This window comes from Alternaria infectoria (assembly GCF_024043175.1).
Source record: "Alternaria infectoria strain BMP 0036 chromosome Unknown scaffold_37, whole genome shotgun sequence".
In the NCBI taxonomy this organism is placed as follows: domain Eukaryota; kingdom Fungi; phylum Ascomycota; class Dothideomycetes; order Pleosporales; family Pleosporaceae; genus Alternaria; species Alternaria infectoria.
This window is the reverse complement of record NW_026250726.1, coordinates 62062-80397: the sequence shown is the minus strand read 5'-3', so window position 1 is coordinate 80397 and position 18336 is coordinate 62062. Positions and strand designations below refer to the sequence as shown.

Here is an 18336-nt window from a genome sequence, read left to right as displayed (position 1 = left end):
TGCGGTAACATATCGCGTTCCCTCACGGACGCGTACCTCTGCCATGAAGGTCAGGAAAAAGAATCTCTGTGATACTTGCCGCAAACGAAAACTTCAGGTATGTTTGCGTGGTTCCCTACTTTCGGAGTATCGACTAATCTAATTCGTTATCGGAAAGTGCGATGGCAAGCGTCCAGCATGCACTCAATGTGTTTTCAGTAAGCGAACATGCGAAGGGTACCCGGACGCTTTATTTGTACCCTTCGACGCGACCAAAACGGCAGTAAAGCCAAGGGCGCGTCCGAAATCGGCTCCGCGGGCAAAGTTACCTCTCCCAGTGGATGCGCAATGTCCTTCCGATGCCGAATCGGGTTGTACTCAGGCTAAAGACGAGTCGACTAGACTTCCCCAGCAGGCCACCTTCACATCGAGCGACTTACCACCTTCGCATGGTGCTTATCCTCCAGATCCTTCCATCGTTCGAGAGAAAGTATCGTTGATCTTGCGCAATTTCATCCCCGTCCAAGAGCTACCATGTAATGCGACACATGCATCTGAACAATGCTCATGGTTTTGTGGCTCTTGGGCCAAGGCCCTCCCTGAACTGACTGCCGATATGACTGGACCGTATTCTCAGTGTTTATACTCGGCCGTGAGCGCTTTGGCACTTGCTATCACCGCTTATCGAGAGCGTAGAGACTGTCTCAACGCAGTAGTCGCGCAATACGAGGATAGTCTCCGTCTTTTGGGAGTAAGTCTTGCAGCTGTGGGAGACACATACAGAAGCGAACTTGTAGCTGCAGTTATGTGTTTGGCACTGACGGAGGTAATCTCGCCCATCTCTTCGACGACTGTCTTCTGATCTTTCTGGCGTTCTTCTGAAACGGTTAGTTCAATCAAAGGCTAATGACATATGACAGGTACTGTCGCCAACCCAAGAGTCAAGTTGGTTGATACATGTGGAAGGCGTCAGCAAGATGTTTCAACTCATGCCGCCAGAGCTTTTCGCATCGGGCATCGAGCATACTATGCTCATGGGCTTCAGACCGCTTTTAGTAAGTAACAACGCCACACGAGAAGACTTCATGATCTGACATGTCTACGCCCTAGGTGCTCAAAGCCTTCATACTTCGGAAATCGACATTCTTCGCAGATGGATCCTGGCTTACATTGCCCTTCCAACATCACAAAGGTGCCCCGTTACAAAGTCTCTTAGGTGTCGCAGCACACATTCCCGGTCTCCTGGAGAAGATCGACGTGGTACTGCCTACTTCCCCCAATGCCGCTGCCGTTGGCACGGCCGGCGCAGCCAACCTCCTCATCACAGAGCTCATGGGAAGCATATCCCAACTCAAAACCTGGCACAGCGGCTTTCTAGCAAACACCCTAGAACCAATATCCTGCCGACAGAGTGTAGAGCGCGATCTCGGCGGCACCTACGAGTCACTATGGTACCCAAGCCTCGGTATCGCCAATGTATTCGTCTACTTCTGGGCTTTCCAGCTCCTCTGCCTCAAGGAGATCCAGGGCCTGTTGAACCGGTTTCCGGGACTAAAGCATGTGGTGCATGATGATGCTGCATACAGCCCCGAAGCGCTGCGGGAGGAGTGTCTGGAGCTGAGTACTTGCATATACAAGAGCATGGAGTATCTACTACAGGAAGACTTTATGCTGTATGGTATTTCTTCAGCTGGTTTTCCGTTGAGTATGGCGTGTGAGGCGCTGCAGGCGGATGTTGATGGTCGAGCGATTATGGCGACGCTAGATCAGTCGATTATTACTCGGGCGAGGCTGAGAAACCTATGAGTCTGGTTATTTGAGCGTAGTTATGAGGGATTCAGAACCAACCAAACTGCATGAGAACTCTCGGTCCTAGTACAATAGTGTATTGTATTGGTAGAAACAAAACTAGGCGTACATTACAAGCAAACATCATCATGAACATCGTCATCCCTCTCCTCCCAACCATCAACCTATCAGTTATTACATTGCGCCCCGTCCGTCATGTTGATCTCAGTATAAACCAAATGATCCTGGTTGATAAAGCCCGTAGCACTTCCCTTGTTGCAATCCGGCGCTTCCTGGCCAAAGCAGCGGTACGTAGTTCCAGCACTCTGAGTACCTAGAATGGGTGCAGTGTTTTGCTCATAGATCTCAGTGCGCGTATGCACGAAACCCATAGGGGTGAGAGGCAACCCGGGGACACCGTCGATGCGATGCGTGATACGGATGAGAGTGCCGAGTTGGGTGTCGCTCGCGCCAGACAACTTGTCGGTGTAGTCGGCGTACTGTTGGTTGCCGACGCGCAGGGAGCCCATGGTGTATGCAATTTTGATTGGTATGCCGTTGGCTTTGAGGTCCGTGTAGGCGATACTTGCAAGTCCACCTCCTAGGCTGTGGCCGGTGATGATGGTGGAGTAGGACGGCTGCTCAGCACGTAGTTCCGCGAGGGCCTGGATAGCACCAGCTTGAACAGATCGCCAGCCTTTCAGAACACCGCCGTGGACTTGGCAGCCGGTGCAGCCAGGTGCAGAATCAAACGGCATGAAGAAAAAGTTGAAGTCTGTTCCGAAATCCTGTAGTGAAGATGACCCCGCGAAGGAGACGATGAATTCCTTGGCGGCGTCGTCTTGGAAGACGGCGACTTGGGTGTCGTTTACAACGTCGGACACGACTTTTCGGACAAGTTTTGATCCAAAGGGAGGGCTTTTGCATGTTCCGAAGCCGTAGACGAAGGTGGCGAGGGAGGCGACGGCGTATCTGGTGTATCGTTGTAGGACTGGGTAGAACTCGGGTTGGACTGCTGGGGGTAAGCAAGCGATCATGAGGATACAGTTGTTGTATCATACTGAGTTCCTTCGGCTTTGTCTGCCTATTGACGACTCCCCTAACATCTGTTGGGGCAGCCTGGACAAAGCGTGCGGCGAGAGCGGCAATGGCAAAGGTAGAGAGCTTCATGATGATGAGATGTCTTGATCCTCAACAACAAGTACCTCATCAAGGCGACAACGCATTATATACATACCCATCCCTACCACTGACTCCACTCACCTCTCTGAACGCTTCCGCCATTCCAAGGCACCTAGCACAACTTCCGGAATCAGCCATCCTGAGTCGTTCAAGCATCGCGCCGTGCAGATCCCAAGCTACCAGCTGTCAGGTACGCCGCACGACTCCGCCTAACAAGCTCCAACCCCGAACTCATCCTCCTCCTAAAAGGTTGAAGGTGGAGTCCGGTGGCGCAAACTAATCGCCGTGACAGGCTCGGACCTGCGCCCTGAGGTGTTCAGGGCACGTAGCGCCTGACCGATCGCCATGTTCGCACTTTGTTTTGCCGCTACGCCGCCGTGTTAGTGTATCGAAAACCACAATATACACTTCGGCAGCTTCGCTTTCGCTTTCACGCACGTGGATGATGCTGTGTGGTAAGCGGGAACGGCCGGCTGCGCGTGGTATTATGGAGATGGGGTGCATGTATGGGGGATCGCGCCAGGCTTCGTGGTGATCGACCCCGCACTGGTTTTCTCCGCTGTCTGCCGTCGCGTCGACTTGCCGTTGGGGCCTAGGTAACTTTCGCTTCACATGATTGCGATTGTACGACCGCACGGTAGTAGATACGGTGAAGACGAAAGTTTAGACTGTACCTGTCCAGTAACCCGTAGACACGTGCGAGGCGATTGGCATCTACCTAGGTACCGTACCATACTTGAACCGGATGCGACGGCGAGTTCCCCAGCGAACCCAACGGCGTGAAGCTAGAGGTTGCTCAGGACCTCGTTCCGGAAGCCTAGAGCTACATAGCAAGCATTCCCAGCGCCCAGATACCTAGGTACGTAGAATGTAATCAGACTCGACGTCGGAGCCTAGCAGGTTGAGGATCACAAATGTCATGCATGGATCGGAGGCTTCTCCTCCGTCTGACGAGTACCTAGGTACCTAGGCAGCGTCATTCATGGAATTTGGAAAAGGTAGTCGAGTACCTCGGCCTCTACGACATTAGAGAATGTGAAGTACCGCAATGGCTCGTTCGTTGTCTGACTCAGGGTTTGCATGTTGCTATACCATTTTCTGTCCCTGCGTAGCTTGGGGAACAGCCGGGCGACCTCAGCGAAGATCACCTCGCATGAATCTACCTCAGCGACACTCCTCTCCATCCCAACAACAATGACCCCACACATCTCATCTCCATCATTCACACACCATTCAACGGTTCGGAGGAAACTCTAGCTACCGTCACTATCAAACCACCCATATAAGGTTGCCCACAAGTTTGCTGCCCGTAGAGCGGGTGTTCCGCGTTTCAGCACCTCACGGCTGCGACATGCACGTCATTCTCATTGCGTTCACTTCCAGCTCTCGCATGTCATCGGCGGAGAAACTTTCAACTGAATACCAGACATCGTCATCTGGGTGTCCGCGAAATAATGCGTTCACCATGGCGTGGTGGATCAAGAGAACATTGGAGATAGTTTCGGACAAGAGTGGCTGATTGGGTTACGTTTGACAGGAGCGGAGAGTGACTAGAGCAGGTAACAAGAGACCTTAATTAACCTATCCCGCGTAGCAACGTACAGTTTCAACGATGAGCGCTGTAAAAAAGACTAGGCTACTGTCTGCATCGAAGGGGCATATGCCGTGTAGGATCAAATTCTGGAACTGTCGCGAGACCTTGACGTCCGCCTGTTATATAAGCTTAGCCGGACTGAAAAGTTGGGTGACATGACAGCTGTAAACACGTTTTTGGGGTTTGGATGTGATATGGTGTGGGTGCGGTACACGATCTAGCATGCGTACCTTGCATTTCAATGACTAGCTACCTGTAGCTGCGCTGCTTTCTCCGCTAATACCGGTCTTACTCCAAGAAAGGATCATGATACAACTCATGTAGAGGCGTGAAATCATAGTCCTCAGTGTCGAGTTCTCCCTGGACGAGACTTTTGGCATAAGATTTCCAAGCGTATTTCGGTTGACCCCCCAACTCAGTGCCAATGCGGTAAGCCTCCTCTTCGAACTCCTTCAGACTGCCTATAGGGCAAGACAGCCGCACTGTAGAATCGCCAGACAAAATCAGCCGTACGGAGGTAACAAGGCGCCATTCATGGCGTTTCTCGAAACTGAGATAGTAGGCCTCCGGGAAAGCCGATCTGAGAGAGGGAGGGTTGTCAGTCTGGTGATATTGACGTTTATATGCAAGAGAAAGCGCCGCAAGCGATTTGATGGCATTCCATACGCGCTGGGCGGTCTTGAAATTTGCTTCGAGATGGAGGGCATAAGCAAATGGGGGCATTCCAGCGTGTCGTAAATCCATCGCCTCGATGATCCAGTCAATGATCTTGAACACAGCGCGGAACAGCGGGCATGTCGGCCTTTCTTGTAGCGAAGGTATTCGAGAAGCATTGATCCATCCAAGCACCGCGTGAGAATTCAGGAAGCTTCCGTGATGCGTCAGTATAGAACGTCAGATTGCAGACTTGGGGTTTGACTCACATGGCACTCCACATGTCAACACGATGAACAACGCGTAACCGCGGAAGATCTTTCAAGTAAGGAATGAGACCGTGCGCATGGCATCGTGGTAACGAAGAACATTTGCGATCTTCGCGTATGTCTAGATGACGTAACCGGGACCGCTGAAGGTGTGACAGCGTGCCGAGAAAGCGAATGCTCTGCGAGGCGGCCGACTCATAATATCGGAGCTCTTTCCCACCATCGAGATCTACTGCTCCGTGACTTCCGTTTGAAAGAAACGCCAAGAGGTCGCTCGCCTCTTTGATCTGCACAGCTGTAGGCGTTACCCAAGGTGGCCATTGTGTGGAGGAGAATGTTGAAGATGCGATCTCAAATGCGCTCCTACGCACATGGTCCGTAAAATAAATCCAACTCCTGATGTAGTAGGGCCACCTGATAAGATTCCATGATCTGAGCCATTGGGGAAGACCGAAATGAGAACATATATACTCAAGTGCGTCTCGTAGGGCTAGGCGGTCCGCGTAACTCACTACGTGTATAGTTCCTACTGCGGTGTCTGGAAGATCGTAGTGTCGTTTCTTCATTTGTACCCACAATTGGAGTTGAGCACGAATACCACTCTGAGGATACTGTTTGGAGATGTATTCAGTCAGTTCCTCGGCACCTGCGAAGAATAGTCAGTTGGTGACTAGTCCGTTCATGTGTTTGCATTTGTGTATGAAGATCGACCTACCATATGCATCGATTGCTATGCGAAAAGCACCAATCTTCTGCTGACCCAGTCGACGTAAGACACCGTTGTAATGGCTAACTGTAGACTGCAACGACGATCCAATCACGCCCTCTACTCCTGTAATAACTGCGATATGCGTTTTGAATTTGATGGTGTTTTCACTAAAAGTGAATTCTGTTGCCTCCGCCGCGACTTGCTTGCAAGTATATAGGAGTGCGACGTCGATAGCTGTGCCGTCAAGGTAGCGTAGTGTGTTGGTATCTGGATGATGATGGTAGCCGTCGTCGCCGATGAAGTAGTGAGTATAGATCTCGTCGCGAAGTTCCCGAGGCATGCGAAGAAGATGGCAGGTCTGAGGCTGCGAAGCTGCCATGGTGTAGAGCTGGTAGTCGGACGGATGGCGAAATCTAAATAAAGGGAAAAGAGATCAGTACATATGAACAAGGTCTTCAAGCGCGTTCCACGGTTGGGAACAAACTCTCTGCCAGGTGGCCTTAGGCAGCAGCATTGCCAAAGTGTGGTACTGAATTTTGCAACCTATGTTTTCGCGGCGCTGAAACCATGGATAGCCGAAGAACAAAGTTTCAAAAATGGGTGCCTGAATCGGTGCGCCTTTCGGATGCGTGATGTGTATTCCTTCGTGCGCAAGATGCACCTACGCTTGGTATAATGCTGGTTCGACCAATCGTCGTGGCACAACGCCAACACATGTAGTATACATCCACCAAACCGCGACCCACGCTCACTTGCCGCCCACCCTCTTGTTCTTGAGCTTGATGGTCTCTCCGTTAACGAAGATACCCTTGCCCTTGTACGGTTCCGGTACCCTCCAACTCCTTATCTTGGCTGCGAACTGCATGACCACCTCCTTCTCCGGCCCCTCCAACAGTAAACGTGTCGGCTGCGGTGTGCTTGCAGTGACGCCCTTGGGTATCGCCAGTTCGACTGGATGTGTGTATCCGACCTTCAAGTTGACAAACTTCTGGCCGGGGAATTCAGACTTTACAGTAGTTGCACTGTCTTCGACGGAGGCACGGTAACCGACACCGTTGAAGCGGAGAATCGCGCTGTGTCCTTCGCTGACACCGAGGATGTGGTTCTGGAGGTATGCGCGGGTGGTGCCTGGATCTGTGTCAGCGAATTGCGCAGCCTGTGGTGATTGCAGCACTCTTACCCCACATTGCCTTTTGTTTTGCATCTTTCGCGTCTTCGATTGTCAACGTCGGCCCGCCCAATGCCGGGTCCTGGTTGATATTGACGTATGGCGGGATGGCCATTGAAAGCTCGCCGAGTGGTCCCTTGATGTGTACTGTAGACATAGCCTGCACTCTCGCACTTCTCGCCTTAGCGGGAGGCGCGACCACCTGGAACGTGACTCCCTGGGGTATTGAGAGCGGTAAAGACCCGATCTTGGATTGACATGATGCCGTCGAGGTAAAGGTCCTGGTCGGCGCGGGCCTGGAGAATACGGGCAGCAGGAAAGTCGGTATTGAGTCGCTGCTCTGGCTCGAGGCCTTTGCGAAGCTTTGGGCGCACCGCCGTCGTGCTGGGGCGAACATGTTGATTTGATGCCGGCAATGATTATCGCGAGAGTTTTCGGAATCTCCAACTCGCTGCTAGCTCATCCGGTCTCGTGATAGCGCGTCATCGACGTCTCTGATTGGTTGGGCGGTCGCACCTTCCCCCACGAACACCCCTCAACACCACAACACTCCAGCCGTCATCACTCCCTGGGAAACATGCTGTGCTATGCAACTTTCAATTCCGATGCTTAATGCCTTCGACCGACAGCTCTCTCACTCCGGAATGTGCCTCTTGATCGTCGACTAACAGCGCGTGCTCTTACCACAGATTTGGCCTCACCTTCCTGTCGCGGCAGGCGTCATGCTTCAGGCTCTTCAACGCTGCGTCTCCTTTGCTCTCTCACTATATCGTGAACTCACATGGCCGATACTAACAGAGATCTTACCGTCCTTGACCTCTCGCCTTCTCCTGTTCCTCTACTTTCTTCTACTTCCTGGTGCCTGCTTTATCCGGCCAGCTTTCCGTGCCGTGCTTTCGATAACCCTGACTGCTCACCAGCGAACCGCCCATATGGAATTCCAACATAAACTCATCAAGGCGAAGCTGATCACAATGGGGCTCTTCCTCCTGCCTACAGTATCCCCTCATTACCACTCCCCGCCGGCAAATGCAGCCCCAACAGTCAACGTGGATTCCTTGTTCCAGTACACAACATCCAGGAACCACAAAGTGATAACACAAGCAGTCGACTTCGTTGTTTCCATGCAGACAGCACCGACTTGCACTCGCATGGCTGCTTCTCACCTGATGAACGAGTGCAAACTCCTGGAGCATGCACCGGATTTCGCTAAATCTCGTCCGGAAGCGTATCTGGACAACGTCAAAACCGAGTACGCCGCTAAACTAGCTGTATGCGAACTCCTCAGTGCTCAGCCAGTGAACCCAACACCACCGGCAAACTGCGACATCCTCGTTCCGGCATCCAGGCATTGCGGCAAAGGCGGTAGCTGGTGGCACGCTCGGCCGGAAGTTCCTAGCGAGAAGCAATGCTACCCCGACTTCAAAGAGTACCAATACACCCAATGCTTGAAGAGTCTTCAATCCACCCCTCAGTACTGGACATCGTTCAGCAACGCCCGCCAGAATGCAGTGGTCATGTGTCAAGCCAGCAGAGATGTCATCGAGCGAGAGAACCACCTCGAGATATTCAAGAACCTGACCCAGGTTCTGGGCGATGTAACATCGAACATGCAGAAGACGACCGAAGAGTATGAGTCTTTGATTCGTGAGCAGAGGCAGTACTCTGAGGAAGCTCGCGACTCTCATCAGCAGCTCAAAGAAGACATCCAGGCGGTTCAGGAGAAGGCCGTCGCCACTGTGGGTGCGCTGGATGACAAGTTCCGTACTTTCATGGAGGTGTCAATTTCGGATCTCATCACGGCTCTAGCCGAGAGTCAGAGCAACGAGATTGATCAGATCCATGAGAAGATGCAGGATTTCTCGCAAGAGTTGATGCTTGAAAGCTCACAGCTTGCCAAACACTTCACTGGTGAACTCCAACAATTCCATGATCTAGCCAGGATGAGCATCCAATCCAACCACGAGGCGCAAGTCGACAGCTACACTGTTCTAGCAAGCTACATGGGCGTCACACAGGATACCATCAACCGAACGAACGATATCGCAGATCGCTCTCTTTCCACAGTCGACAGTATTGCGCAACGTCTGGACATTTTCGAGACGCAGACTGAGCACATTGCCGAAGGTTTCGCTTTCCTAAGTGCGATACCAGCACTTGTCACACTACTCGTCCGCAGCTTCATAGCCATGGTCGGTACACTATTCATCTTCACTGTCCTGTACAAGCTCAACGCAAAGCTCGCGGCCTACACTGCCGGCGCATGCAGTTCTGCTTTCCTCCTGCATGCATGCGGTATTTTCGACTGGCTCGGCGATCTTCCCTCCCGCGTCGCAAAGATCCACGACCGACCTCCTCTTGCGACTGTCGCTAGCATGTCATCCTGGCAGAAAGGCGCAGGCTTCGTCCTTTTACTCTGGCTCGCCGCCTATCCGGTATGCCGCATCAACGCCTACCTCGGAAGTCTCATTGCTGCGACCTTGAAGCGGCTTCTCAGCCCATTCTGGATCAGCGAGTACAGCAACGAGAACGGCACGGGCTTTCTGCCGAGCGTCGAGATTCCCGCTGCGTATCCTTGTCGCGCGGATGACCGATATCGAAGAGATGATATCGGTTATCGCAACTATCCGAAGTACTCGAAATCGGACTCACCGCCCAGCGACATGTAGCAACCAGTGCGTGCGCGACGGGCTGTCTGGAGTCCTCGGCATCAACGTCTCCATATTATCAGCACATTTACGACATATATCTCTAAACGGCTTCTCAGAAAGCGTTATTTGTACCAAGAAGCATCTTTCATCTGACGATACATGTTCAGCTCGATATGCCCTTGACCCTTCTTACCGTTCTACGACAGCATTTCCACGGCGTTGGAGCAATATTTCACATCTTACTTGGTGATCTCAACATATTATGTCAGCAAAAAGGCGGAGTGGAGGAAACTGGGTAGCTTGGCGCATGGATGGCAGAGACCTGTATATATATCCTTCAATATCGTCAACTCATAGTCTATCACTATATAAGTCCAAATCCCATGGGTAATAATGTGATCTACTTCGTTTACCACGTGCCACACAACCCAATCATCAATCCTCCTCATCATCCGGCAACTCCTGAATCCTCCCCGACCGATACGCCTCCTCAACCGGATTCTGCACATCCATCACACCCGTCGCTTTCAACCTCTCAAACAGCACAAACAACCTCTCAGCCTCCCTCTCCTTCTCCTCCTGACTCATAGGCTCCATCTCCACCTGCTCCTCCCTATCCAGCCTCTGCCCCGTAATCGGATTCACAGGTATACCCTCCCCATCACCACCCGCCTCCGTATTCGCCCTGACCAAATCCTCCGGCATGCTTATATTATTCGACATGAGAAATCCAGACGCATATCCATAGCCTACGTTATGAACAAATGTCGCTGGATCTTTATGCGAGAGCTCGAAGAGCATCGAAGAGATTGAGCCGCGAAGCGCGGGTGTCATTGCTGATGTAGACAAGTTGAGGAGGCGGGAGGAAAGTGTGTTTGATTTCCCGAGCGGCTTATCGCGTTCTTCGGTTGTGGGCAAGAGCATTTCCTCCATCGTCTTCTTCACGTCTTCGGGTGCGAATTCGTAGATGCGGCGGATGAGCGTTAGCACGGGGGCGACGGCGTCGTCGACTTCTTTGGGTGGGTAGGCGATGAGGGCGCGGGAGAGGATGCAGATTAGGTGTCTTGCATTCGTTCTCGGTTCGAAAGACGGGAAGACCGCTTTTTTGCCTTTTTCGCACTCTAGGTCGAGATGCAGGAGCACGTTGATTAGTTCGCGGGCTGGCACTGTTAGAGGTGGTTCGGTGACGCCGCGCCGGACGAGGATCTTGAAGACGGCAGGTATTGAGGGAGTGAAGTGGGGGCTGAGGTCGGTGTGGAAGTGGATTATGTTGAAGACGAGTTTGAGGGTTTCGGCGAGCGCCATGAGTTCCATGGGTTGGTTGTGTCCTTTTGCACCTGAGGGGGCGGACTTGGAGTAGCGCTGCGCATGGCGCGTTATGGCCGCGTTGATGCTGGAGGCTAGGTCGTTGGAGCGGACGAGTTGTGTGTAGTCGAGGGTTGTGTCGTAGGTTGTGAGGAAGAGGATGCGGGAGGCGAGGAACTCGTTGTCGATGCTTTCGCTCTGGGAGGTGTTAGCACGTAGCGTTGTGTCCCACCAGGTCGTCTGCTTACCTTCAGCTTCTCTGCTGCGTGTGGGCCATAGCCTAGATCAACGAGTATCTGGCGCGTCTTGGGTTGGAGGAGAAGGGCGTTGGCTATACACCGAAGAGCCTCTTGCGACGCGACAGTGGTTTCTCCGTCAAATGCATAGCGTCCTAGTGTCCGAAGGCCCTGTAACGGTCACTACGCCGTTCCCATCGCTCTGCGCAAAGTGTAGCGTACATCTTCCGTGAATATGGGATCGGAGTTCTCGACTGATCGGCCGTAGACTTTGAGTTGTTCGAGTAGCTGTTGCTTTTCTATCCATCCAGTCAGCGCAACGCATGCGTGTATAGGGTAGGAGACATGCGCTCAGTAGACAGCTTCTTCGCGTCCAGATCGGCTTTCAACTCGGAAAGGATTCTGGTGACGTCGTCGAGCTTTGCTGTCATACCGTTAGTAATGAGTCACGTGGAAGGTAGTCCTGCGCAGTAGTACTGACCTCTGCCCGTTCTTTGCGACAACATGGCGGTTGCGTTGCTGCACACGATCAGAGCGCATCACGTCACTCGGGGTGGAAGCTCGCGCTCGGAAAGCCCCACTATTGTGGGACCTGCATCACTGTCGCATTCAAGGGTCCGCATCAACAAGCAACGAACTACAACAGGTGCGGTAAAGCAAGTAGCCATAGTCTGTTCACGCATGCCTTGATTGTTTATCGTTTTTAGAACAGATAAAATTTCATCTGGTGTGATGCCCTTCAATACTGGGGCAGCATCATGTCATGACAGTACCTAGGTAACATTCAAATACGGAATACGTTGATTCATTGCTGCGTTCTCATCATACCAGAGAACATGATCATATGCGCTGAAGGACTTCTGCACATCAGACTGGCACAACAAAACATGTTTCGGACGCAGGGGGCGGGCGCTGGCTCGAGTGCCCGTCGTCCAGTGAATGGCGGTTAAGGTTAGCACTTTACGCGCACGAGGAGCGTCGCGCTAGACGCGTCGCCAACACCAACCTTTGACTTGTAGACCGGGGTAGTCGATCACCTCCACACGCTCGACACATTCACTCACGCATACCAGAGCGATGCCAGCGTCTTCTTGTGCTTTTATTCTCTTTTCTTGCTAGCGGTTCCCAGCATAGCCATGGTGTCGTCCAAATTCGAATCTCTCTCCGTGCGCCCTCCGACTCCACCCAAAGACCAAGAAGACACAGCCGCCGACGAGACGGTGCAATTCCTCCAAGATCCCTTTGGCGAGAAGCCAATCCCGCCTAGGCTCCGAGCAGCGAAGAGAGTGCCCAACACGCCCGAGCAATCGCCGTCGTCCGACATCGACATCCCCTCGAGTTCAGCCAGCGCACGGAAGAGAGTCAACTTCGAGCTGCAGCTATGCGACATACCCACCACCAAGGCAGTTGCGCAGTCCTGGACACCCACGCGTAGCTCACCGCTGAAGCCCCTCCCCCAGAACCGCCTCACCAAGCCGCTCAAATCGATCCTGAAGCCCTCCGACGGCACGCAGACACCTCCCGCAGAAGACGCTGCCAACCCGCTCAACTACAAGTCTTTCGCCGAGATGCTGGACGCGATAGTGAAGCTGCTCGCTTCTTCCGAGCGCGGAACCCGGTTAGACGCATACGGTTCTTTGCAGAGGACGATGCAGGCATACGACAAGATACCCGACCCTCACGCGCTGAAGCAGAAGATGTCCCTGTTGACCCAGTTCATACGGCGCGACATAACAGCTCCAGGCTTGGGTGGGACAGGGCTGGACTCACAGCTCATTGGACAGGCGATGAAGCTGCTCATGGCTCTGTTCCGCATCACCGACTTGATATCCGCCATGGACGAAGACTTCTGCTCCTTCATCATCGACCGCATCATCCGCGTAGCTTCCGATAGCTCCATGCCCAAGACTACCGTCAACACGCACCTGGCTGTCCTGATGCAGCAAAGTTTCCGGCCGAAGACCATGACTGCGACACGCGTCGAGAAGGTGCTCGAGGCACTAGACACCATCCACGAGCGAACATCGGGCCACGCGGTACAGGCATACAGGGTCCGGATATACAGGAAGCTGCTTCAGCAACGCCCGGACGTTATGATCAGGCATACCGAACGATGGTTCACGCATACTCTCAAAGCTCTGGTGTCGGTTCAGAAGGATATCAGCCAAAGCGCACTGGACACTGCAGTAACGGCTGCAAAGACCATTGGCCATGACCGACATGTCGCCAAATCCGTCTTGTCTGTCCTGAACCGGGTGAAGAGCGACGGAGGCACCATTGCTAGCGTTTTCGCAGCTGAACTGGATCGTATGCTCGGTGGTGATTACGCCGTCTTGGTGCCACAGATCGTGGCTGCTGTCACGGGTTTACTCAAAGACTCGCTTGACGCGTATGCAGGCTTGAAGGATTGGCTGGTCCTTATTAACAAGTGCCTGTCATCGGACAACGACCAAGTCCGATTATACTCCAATGTCGCCGTTGCCTTCCTGGCCTACTCTGTCAACTTTATGAACTTACCCGAAGAAAAGAAAGTCAAAGCCTGGTCGGGGATGTTCGTTAAAATCTCAGTACATGCACTGCAACGGAAGACCCCAGTAAAGAAAGCCGAGCGCGATGCTGTTTCATCCGCATACTTCACAATGCTGTATTATGCGTTTCGACCAGCAGCCTCTTTTGAACAATTTGACGGACATTGGACTGACTTCATAGCTGGCCTCTGGAGTCCAATAATCGCAAAGTCTGCTCCGCAGCACGTCATACCATGTCGGATTGTATCTGCTCTCTTGGATGGTTCTCGAAAACCTTGGAACGAGAATCGGGCGCTAGATCTTCGGCCACATGCCATGATCCAGCGAGGCGAGCTACCTCTAGTCGATCCTAAGTGGGTACGCAAGTCGATTGCTCTTGTACTGGAATTTGTTGAGGATATTCTAGAGGCTGCACTCAAGACCGAAAGCAAAGACCAGGAAGATGAACCGTTTCAGACGATGTGGACAGCAGTCATCAACTCTTTGGTGGAAGCAAGCAGCAAGGAGATCATGGCGTCAACAGAAACCAAAGATGCCATGGCACATATCATCAACCTGCTGCGTCGGATCTGGGACAGCCACACGGACAACATTGCGGTAGAACAGAAGAGGGAGGATCTTTGGGCAACCAAGTTCTGCTTCTTGATAGAGACGGTTGTGCAGAAGATGGGCGCTTTTCAGTTCGCAGACAAATGTCTCACACGCAACGCCGACAACGAGATCGAAGTCGCTTCGACACCATCACATCGATCACGGCACCAAGGCACCCGATCGTCCCCACTTCTTTTCCTGCTGGATCTTCTCGTTACACAATCAGAAGGAAAGCTAGCTGATCCTGTTCGACTCCGCGCAATGGACGTGATCATCGAGCCCTGTTTTGCTGCCCAAAACACTCGGTTGAGCAAGTTGGAGCTTCTTCGGGACTGTGCCGCGACGGTGGATGGCTCGCTGAAGGGTGCAGTGGCATCAGAGTTCTGGACGCGGATTGTGACCTTGCTCGATACCATGTTGCAAGACCAAACAGCCCCCTCAGGTGACCGCAGCGCTCGCTCATTGGGCAAAGAGTACGAGATTGTGGTCGAAATCCTCAGTCTGGGTTCTGCCTACTTGCTAGACAAGCCCGTCGGGCATCAGATTTTGTCGACTTTGGTCAGCACCGTCCGACGGGAAGCAGGAGAAGGTGCACTCGCACTCGCTGTCATTGAAAAGGTCTCTGAGCAAGTCCTGAAGCGGACACCCGACAAGGACAAAGCTTCCTGTCTGGCATACGCCAGCATTCTTCTCCGCAACCTACCAAAACAGATGAGCCGCAAAGTGATGGATCAAGGTCGGCAGAATCTCTGGCCTTCGAACACAGTTGCAAGGTCCCATGATATCGACCCTTATGTCCATCTTTACGGAGCCATCACTTCCGTAGGGTCAGCCGCTTACAGGAATCTTGACAAAGACGATGTAGAGCCTACTAAAGGCTTTCTTTCTGCGCTGAGCACCTCGGTCCAACACTGCTCGACGTCTCATCTCGCTGGGTATCTACGCAAGATACAAGATGCGATCCAGGTTTGGGTGGAAGATCCGGAGAAGAAGATGCAGAGCAAGGAAGAGCCACTGAAGGGCTTGCATCGTGAGGTACGTTCACCGTTAGCCGGAAGCTTGAGCAATTACTAACCATTCCCAGGTCATCAACATGTGGGAGGAAGTCAACAAAGCTATAGAGCGGTTACCGCGCAAAGACAGCCAAACACTACTTCACCTGCAAGCATTGGTGACCGCAGGCTTCTTAAGCAGACGCCGAAGCATCGTTAACATCTCTATTGCGACCTGGAATGCCACCTTTGGAAAAGAGGAGAGCTTGCGATACCCTACTCGACTCGAGCAGGCCCTGCGCCAATTACGGAACAGTGTCGAGCTTTCTCTTCCCTCACTGGAAGTCCGGGAAGACGATGCTGTGAGTGCAAATATCAGTACCTTCAAAACGTTATTAACGTCAAAACAGGAGAACAAGCTCTCGTTCTACGACTCCGACACGAGTGCGGACGAGGTCAAACGTGCATTCAAGAGCCCGCGAGTAAAAGCCTCGCCCTTCAAGATCTCCAAAGCGTCGCGGAGATCCAAGTCTCGGTCTCCAGCAGTACCAACTTCAGCCACCAGGAGAGTGCCCTCGCGACAAACGCCGAAGATTCGTCTCCGCCACGACGACTCTCAGATCAAATTTGAGCCCATCGTCTCCTCGCCATCGAACCCGTTTCAGCAGGAATCACAAGTATTGACCGACCGCCAAAAAGAGATGATCGATCGTCAAAGGCTCAGCACTGGTATATTTGCTAGAATGGGCGCGGTCTCACCACAGCCAGAGGATGTGCCGTCGCCGATGGAGATACACTCAGATGCGTTGACTGCAGATGATTTGCCAGGTACCGCCTCTCGGGCAACTCCACTTAAGGCTCTCGCAGCCATGGGCCCTATGGATGGCTACCTTGGGTCGTCGCCGACGCCACATTCGCGCAAGAATACTCGTCATGTTGTGAGTGAGGACACGGACATTGCAACGCCGACGGCCGTGCGGAGCATACAGTTTGCGAACGATGACCTGAACTCTTCGCCGCCTCAGTTCAGCAAGGACGACAGATCTAACAACAAGCAAAGCGAGCCTGATGTTCTAGTAGGATCCAGCTTTGAGTACCGCCAACCAGAAAGCTCAGTCTCGGTTTCCTTCGACGAAGGAACCACAATCGATGAGGAAGCACTGCTTGATGCTGTTGCTCTCCACGACAACACACAAATGGACGCTGATCTCCCTTCAGACACTGTCATGTCAGACGTGCCAAGCTCCACCATAGACCTGCAACTCACAGCCCAAATCGACGCCGATATGCAAGTACATGATGCCCCTGCGGAAGCGACAGAGTCCGCACAATCGGATTCGAATGCCGAATACGTCGATGCCGCATCACATCCACAGTCATCAATGCTGGAGAACCAAGCTGGTAGCGACACCGAAGTAGACGAGTCCCAGACACCAACTCGCGGCCCTGCCCGCCGGTCTCCACGCAAGAGCTCCCAAGCCAATACAAGCAGCACGAGCAGAGTAGGCGACTCTTTCGACAACAGCTCCGCAAAAGGAACACCGTACTCCCTGCGTAGTTCTTCCCGCCATTCCATGGGAAGTCCTTCCCGGCCTCCAAGCGGAAAGAAACCCAGACGCACACCCGCAAAGAACAAGAAGAACGGCAAGAAACAGACACAAGAGAGTCCCGCGCCTGCCCCAGCTGCCGTTCCTGCCCCGGTATCAGAGCCCGAACCAGAGCCATCCCACCCCTCCGACACCGACATCCTCGACAACATCACCGTCGCCGCCCCAGTCCCACCCTCCAACCCGCGAGGCAAGAAACGCAAATCCACCCACCCTACTACCACAACCACATCCACATCCACATCTACGACCGAACCCCCCACTCCCGTCCCCGCAACAACAACCCGCAAGCAAAACCTGCGCCGCTCCCAATCCCTCCTCTCTCACGTCGAAAACACGCAGGATATCACTGTGGTGGATGAAACTCCCGCGCCTAAACGAGCGAGGCAGAGTGCGGATCAGGATGTCAGTGAAGCGAGAAGATCGACGCCGGGAAGTAGTGGGAGTGGGAGTAAGAGGTTGAGTCATGTGCAGGTTAGTCCGAGGCCGAGGTCGGCTGGGTCGGGGAAGGTGGAGGGGGTTGGGAGGGATGCGAGTGGGGATGGCGATGGGGAGATGGAGGTGGTGGAGGGGGGTGAGGGTGTGGTGGAGCTACAAGCTGCACCAGAAGGAGAAGGCGAAGGAGAAACAGAGGTCGATGCGCCTTCTCAGCAACACCAACAACCCGCACACCCACACCAACACCCCCAACCCCAACTCCTCAACCCACCACCAGACACAAACACCTCCACACCAACGCCTTCCTTCGCCGAACGCGTCATCCTCACCCCCCGTAGCATAATCAACCAGCTCAAGAGCCTCAAGGAATATCTTTTCCGCAGTCCCAGTCTGGTTCTAGGGCGTGAGGAGGAGAGGGAGATTGATGATGCGTTGTTTGATATTAGGAGGCAGGTGCATGCTGCGGGGTTGAGGGGGGAGGGCGAGGGCGGATGGTGATGGGGTAGAGGAGGAGGAGGGGGAGGGGGTTAGTGGGGAAAGATTGGGGATGTGTTTTGATGGTTTGGATGTGGGATAAAAGGTTGGTGGATGTTGGTATGTAGGGAAACGTAGGATAATGTCATGGAAATGAAGTCGATGTATAAG

The 18336-nt window shown here is 53.1% G+C and overlaps 6 protein-coding genes across 6 annotated transcripts; 3 read left to right on the top strand and 3 right to left on the bottom strand.

The window, feature by feature from the left end:
* Window positions 1–1007: 1007 nt before the first annotated feature.
* Window positions 1008–1785, top strand: J4E92_010498 (uncharacterized protein; the record flags this gene model as incomplete). The annotated part of the gene is made up of 2 exons (XM_051501835.1): window positions 1008–1034; window positions 1090–1785. 2 exons carry the CDS (start codon window positions 1008–1010, stop codon window positions 1783–1785), a joined length of 723 nt encoding a protein of 240 aa, XP_051347937.1.
* A 170-nt stretch (window positions 1786–1955) lies between these two features.
* Window positions 1956–2937, bottom strand: J4E92_010497 (uncharacterized protein; the record flags this gene model as incomplete). The annotated part of the gene is made up of 2 exons (XM_051501834.1): window positions 1956–2779; window positions 2829–2937. The coding sequence occupies 2 exons, from the start codon at window positions 2935–2937 to the stop codon at window positions 1956–1958; spliced, it is 933 nt and encodes a 310-aa protein (XP_051347936.1).
* Window positions 2938–6923: 3986 nt separating this feature from the next.
* On the bottom strand, window positions 6924–7740 carry J4E92_010496 (uncharacterized protein; the record flags this gene model as incomplete). Its single annotated transcript, XM_051501833.1, has 2 exons — window positions 6924–7303; window positions 7356–7740. The coding sequence occupies 2 exons, from the start codon at window positions 7738–7740 to the stop codon at window positions 6924–6926; spliced, it is 765 nt and encodes a 254-aa protein (XP_051347935.1).
* Window positions 7741–8275: 535 nt separating this feature from the next.
* On the top strand, window positions 8276–10012 carry J4E92_010495 (uncharacterized protein; the record flags this gene model as incomplete). Its single annotated transcript, XM_051501832.1, has 1 exon — window positions 8276–10012. The coding sequence occupies one exon, from the start codon at window positions 8276–8278 to the stop codon at window positions 10010–10012; it is 1737 nt and encodes a 578-aa protein (XP_051347934.1).
* Window positions 10013–10429: 417 nt separating this feature from the next.
* J4E92_010494 (uncharacterized protein) lies at window positions 10430–12041 on the bottom strand (the record flags this gene model as incomplete). Its single annotated transcript, XM_051501831.1, has 4 exons — window positions 10430–11497; window positions 11548–11706; window positions 11758–11834; window positions 12017–12041. 4 exons carry the CDS (start codon window positions 12039–12041, stop codon window positions 10430–10432), a joined length of 1329 nt encoding a protein of 442 aa, XP_051347933.1.
* A 630-nt stretch (window positions 12042–12671) lies between these two features.
* J4E92_010493 (uncharacterized protein) lies at window positions 12672–18189 on the top strand (the record flags this gene model as incomplete). Its single annotated transcript, XM_051501830.1, has 2 exons — window positions 12672–15689; window positions 15739–18189. 2 exons carry the CDS (start codon window positions 12672–12674, stop codon window positions 18187–18189), a joined length of 5469 nt encoding a protein of 1822 aa, XP_051347932.1.
* Window positions 18190–18336: the final 147 nt, after the last annotated feature.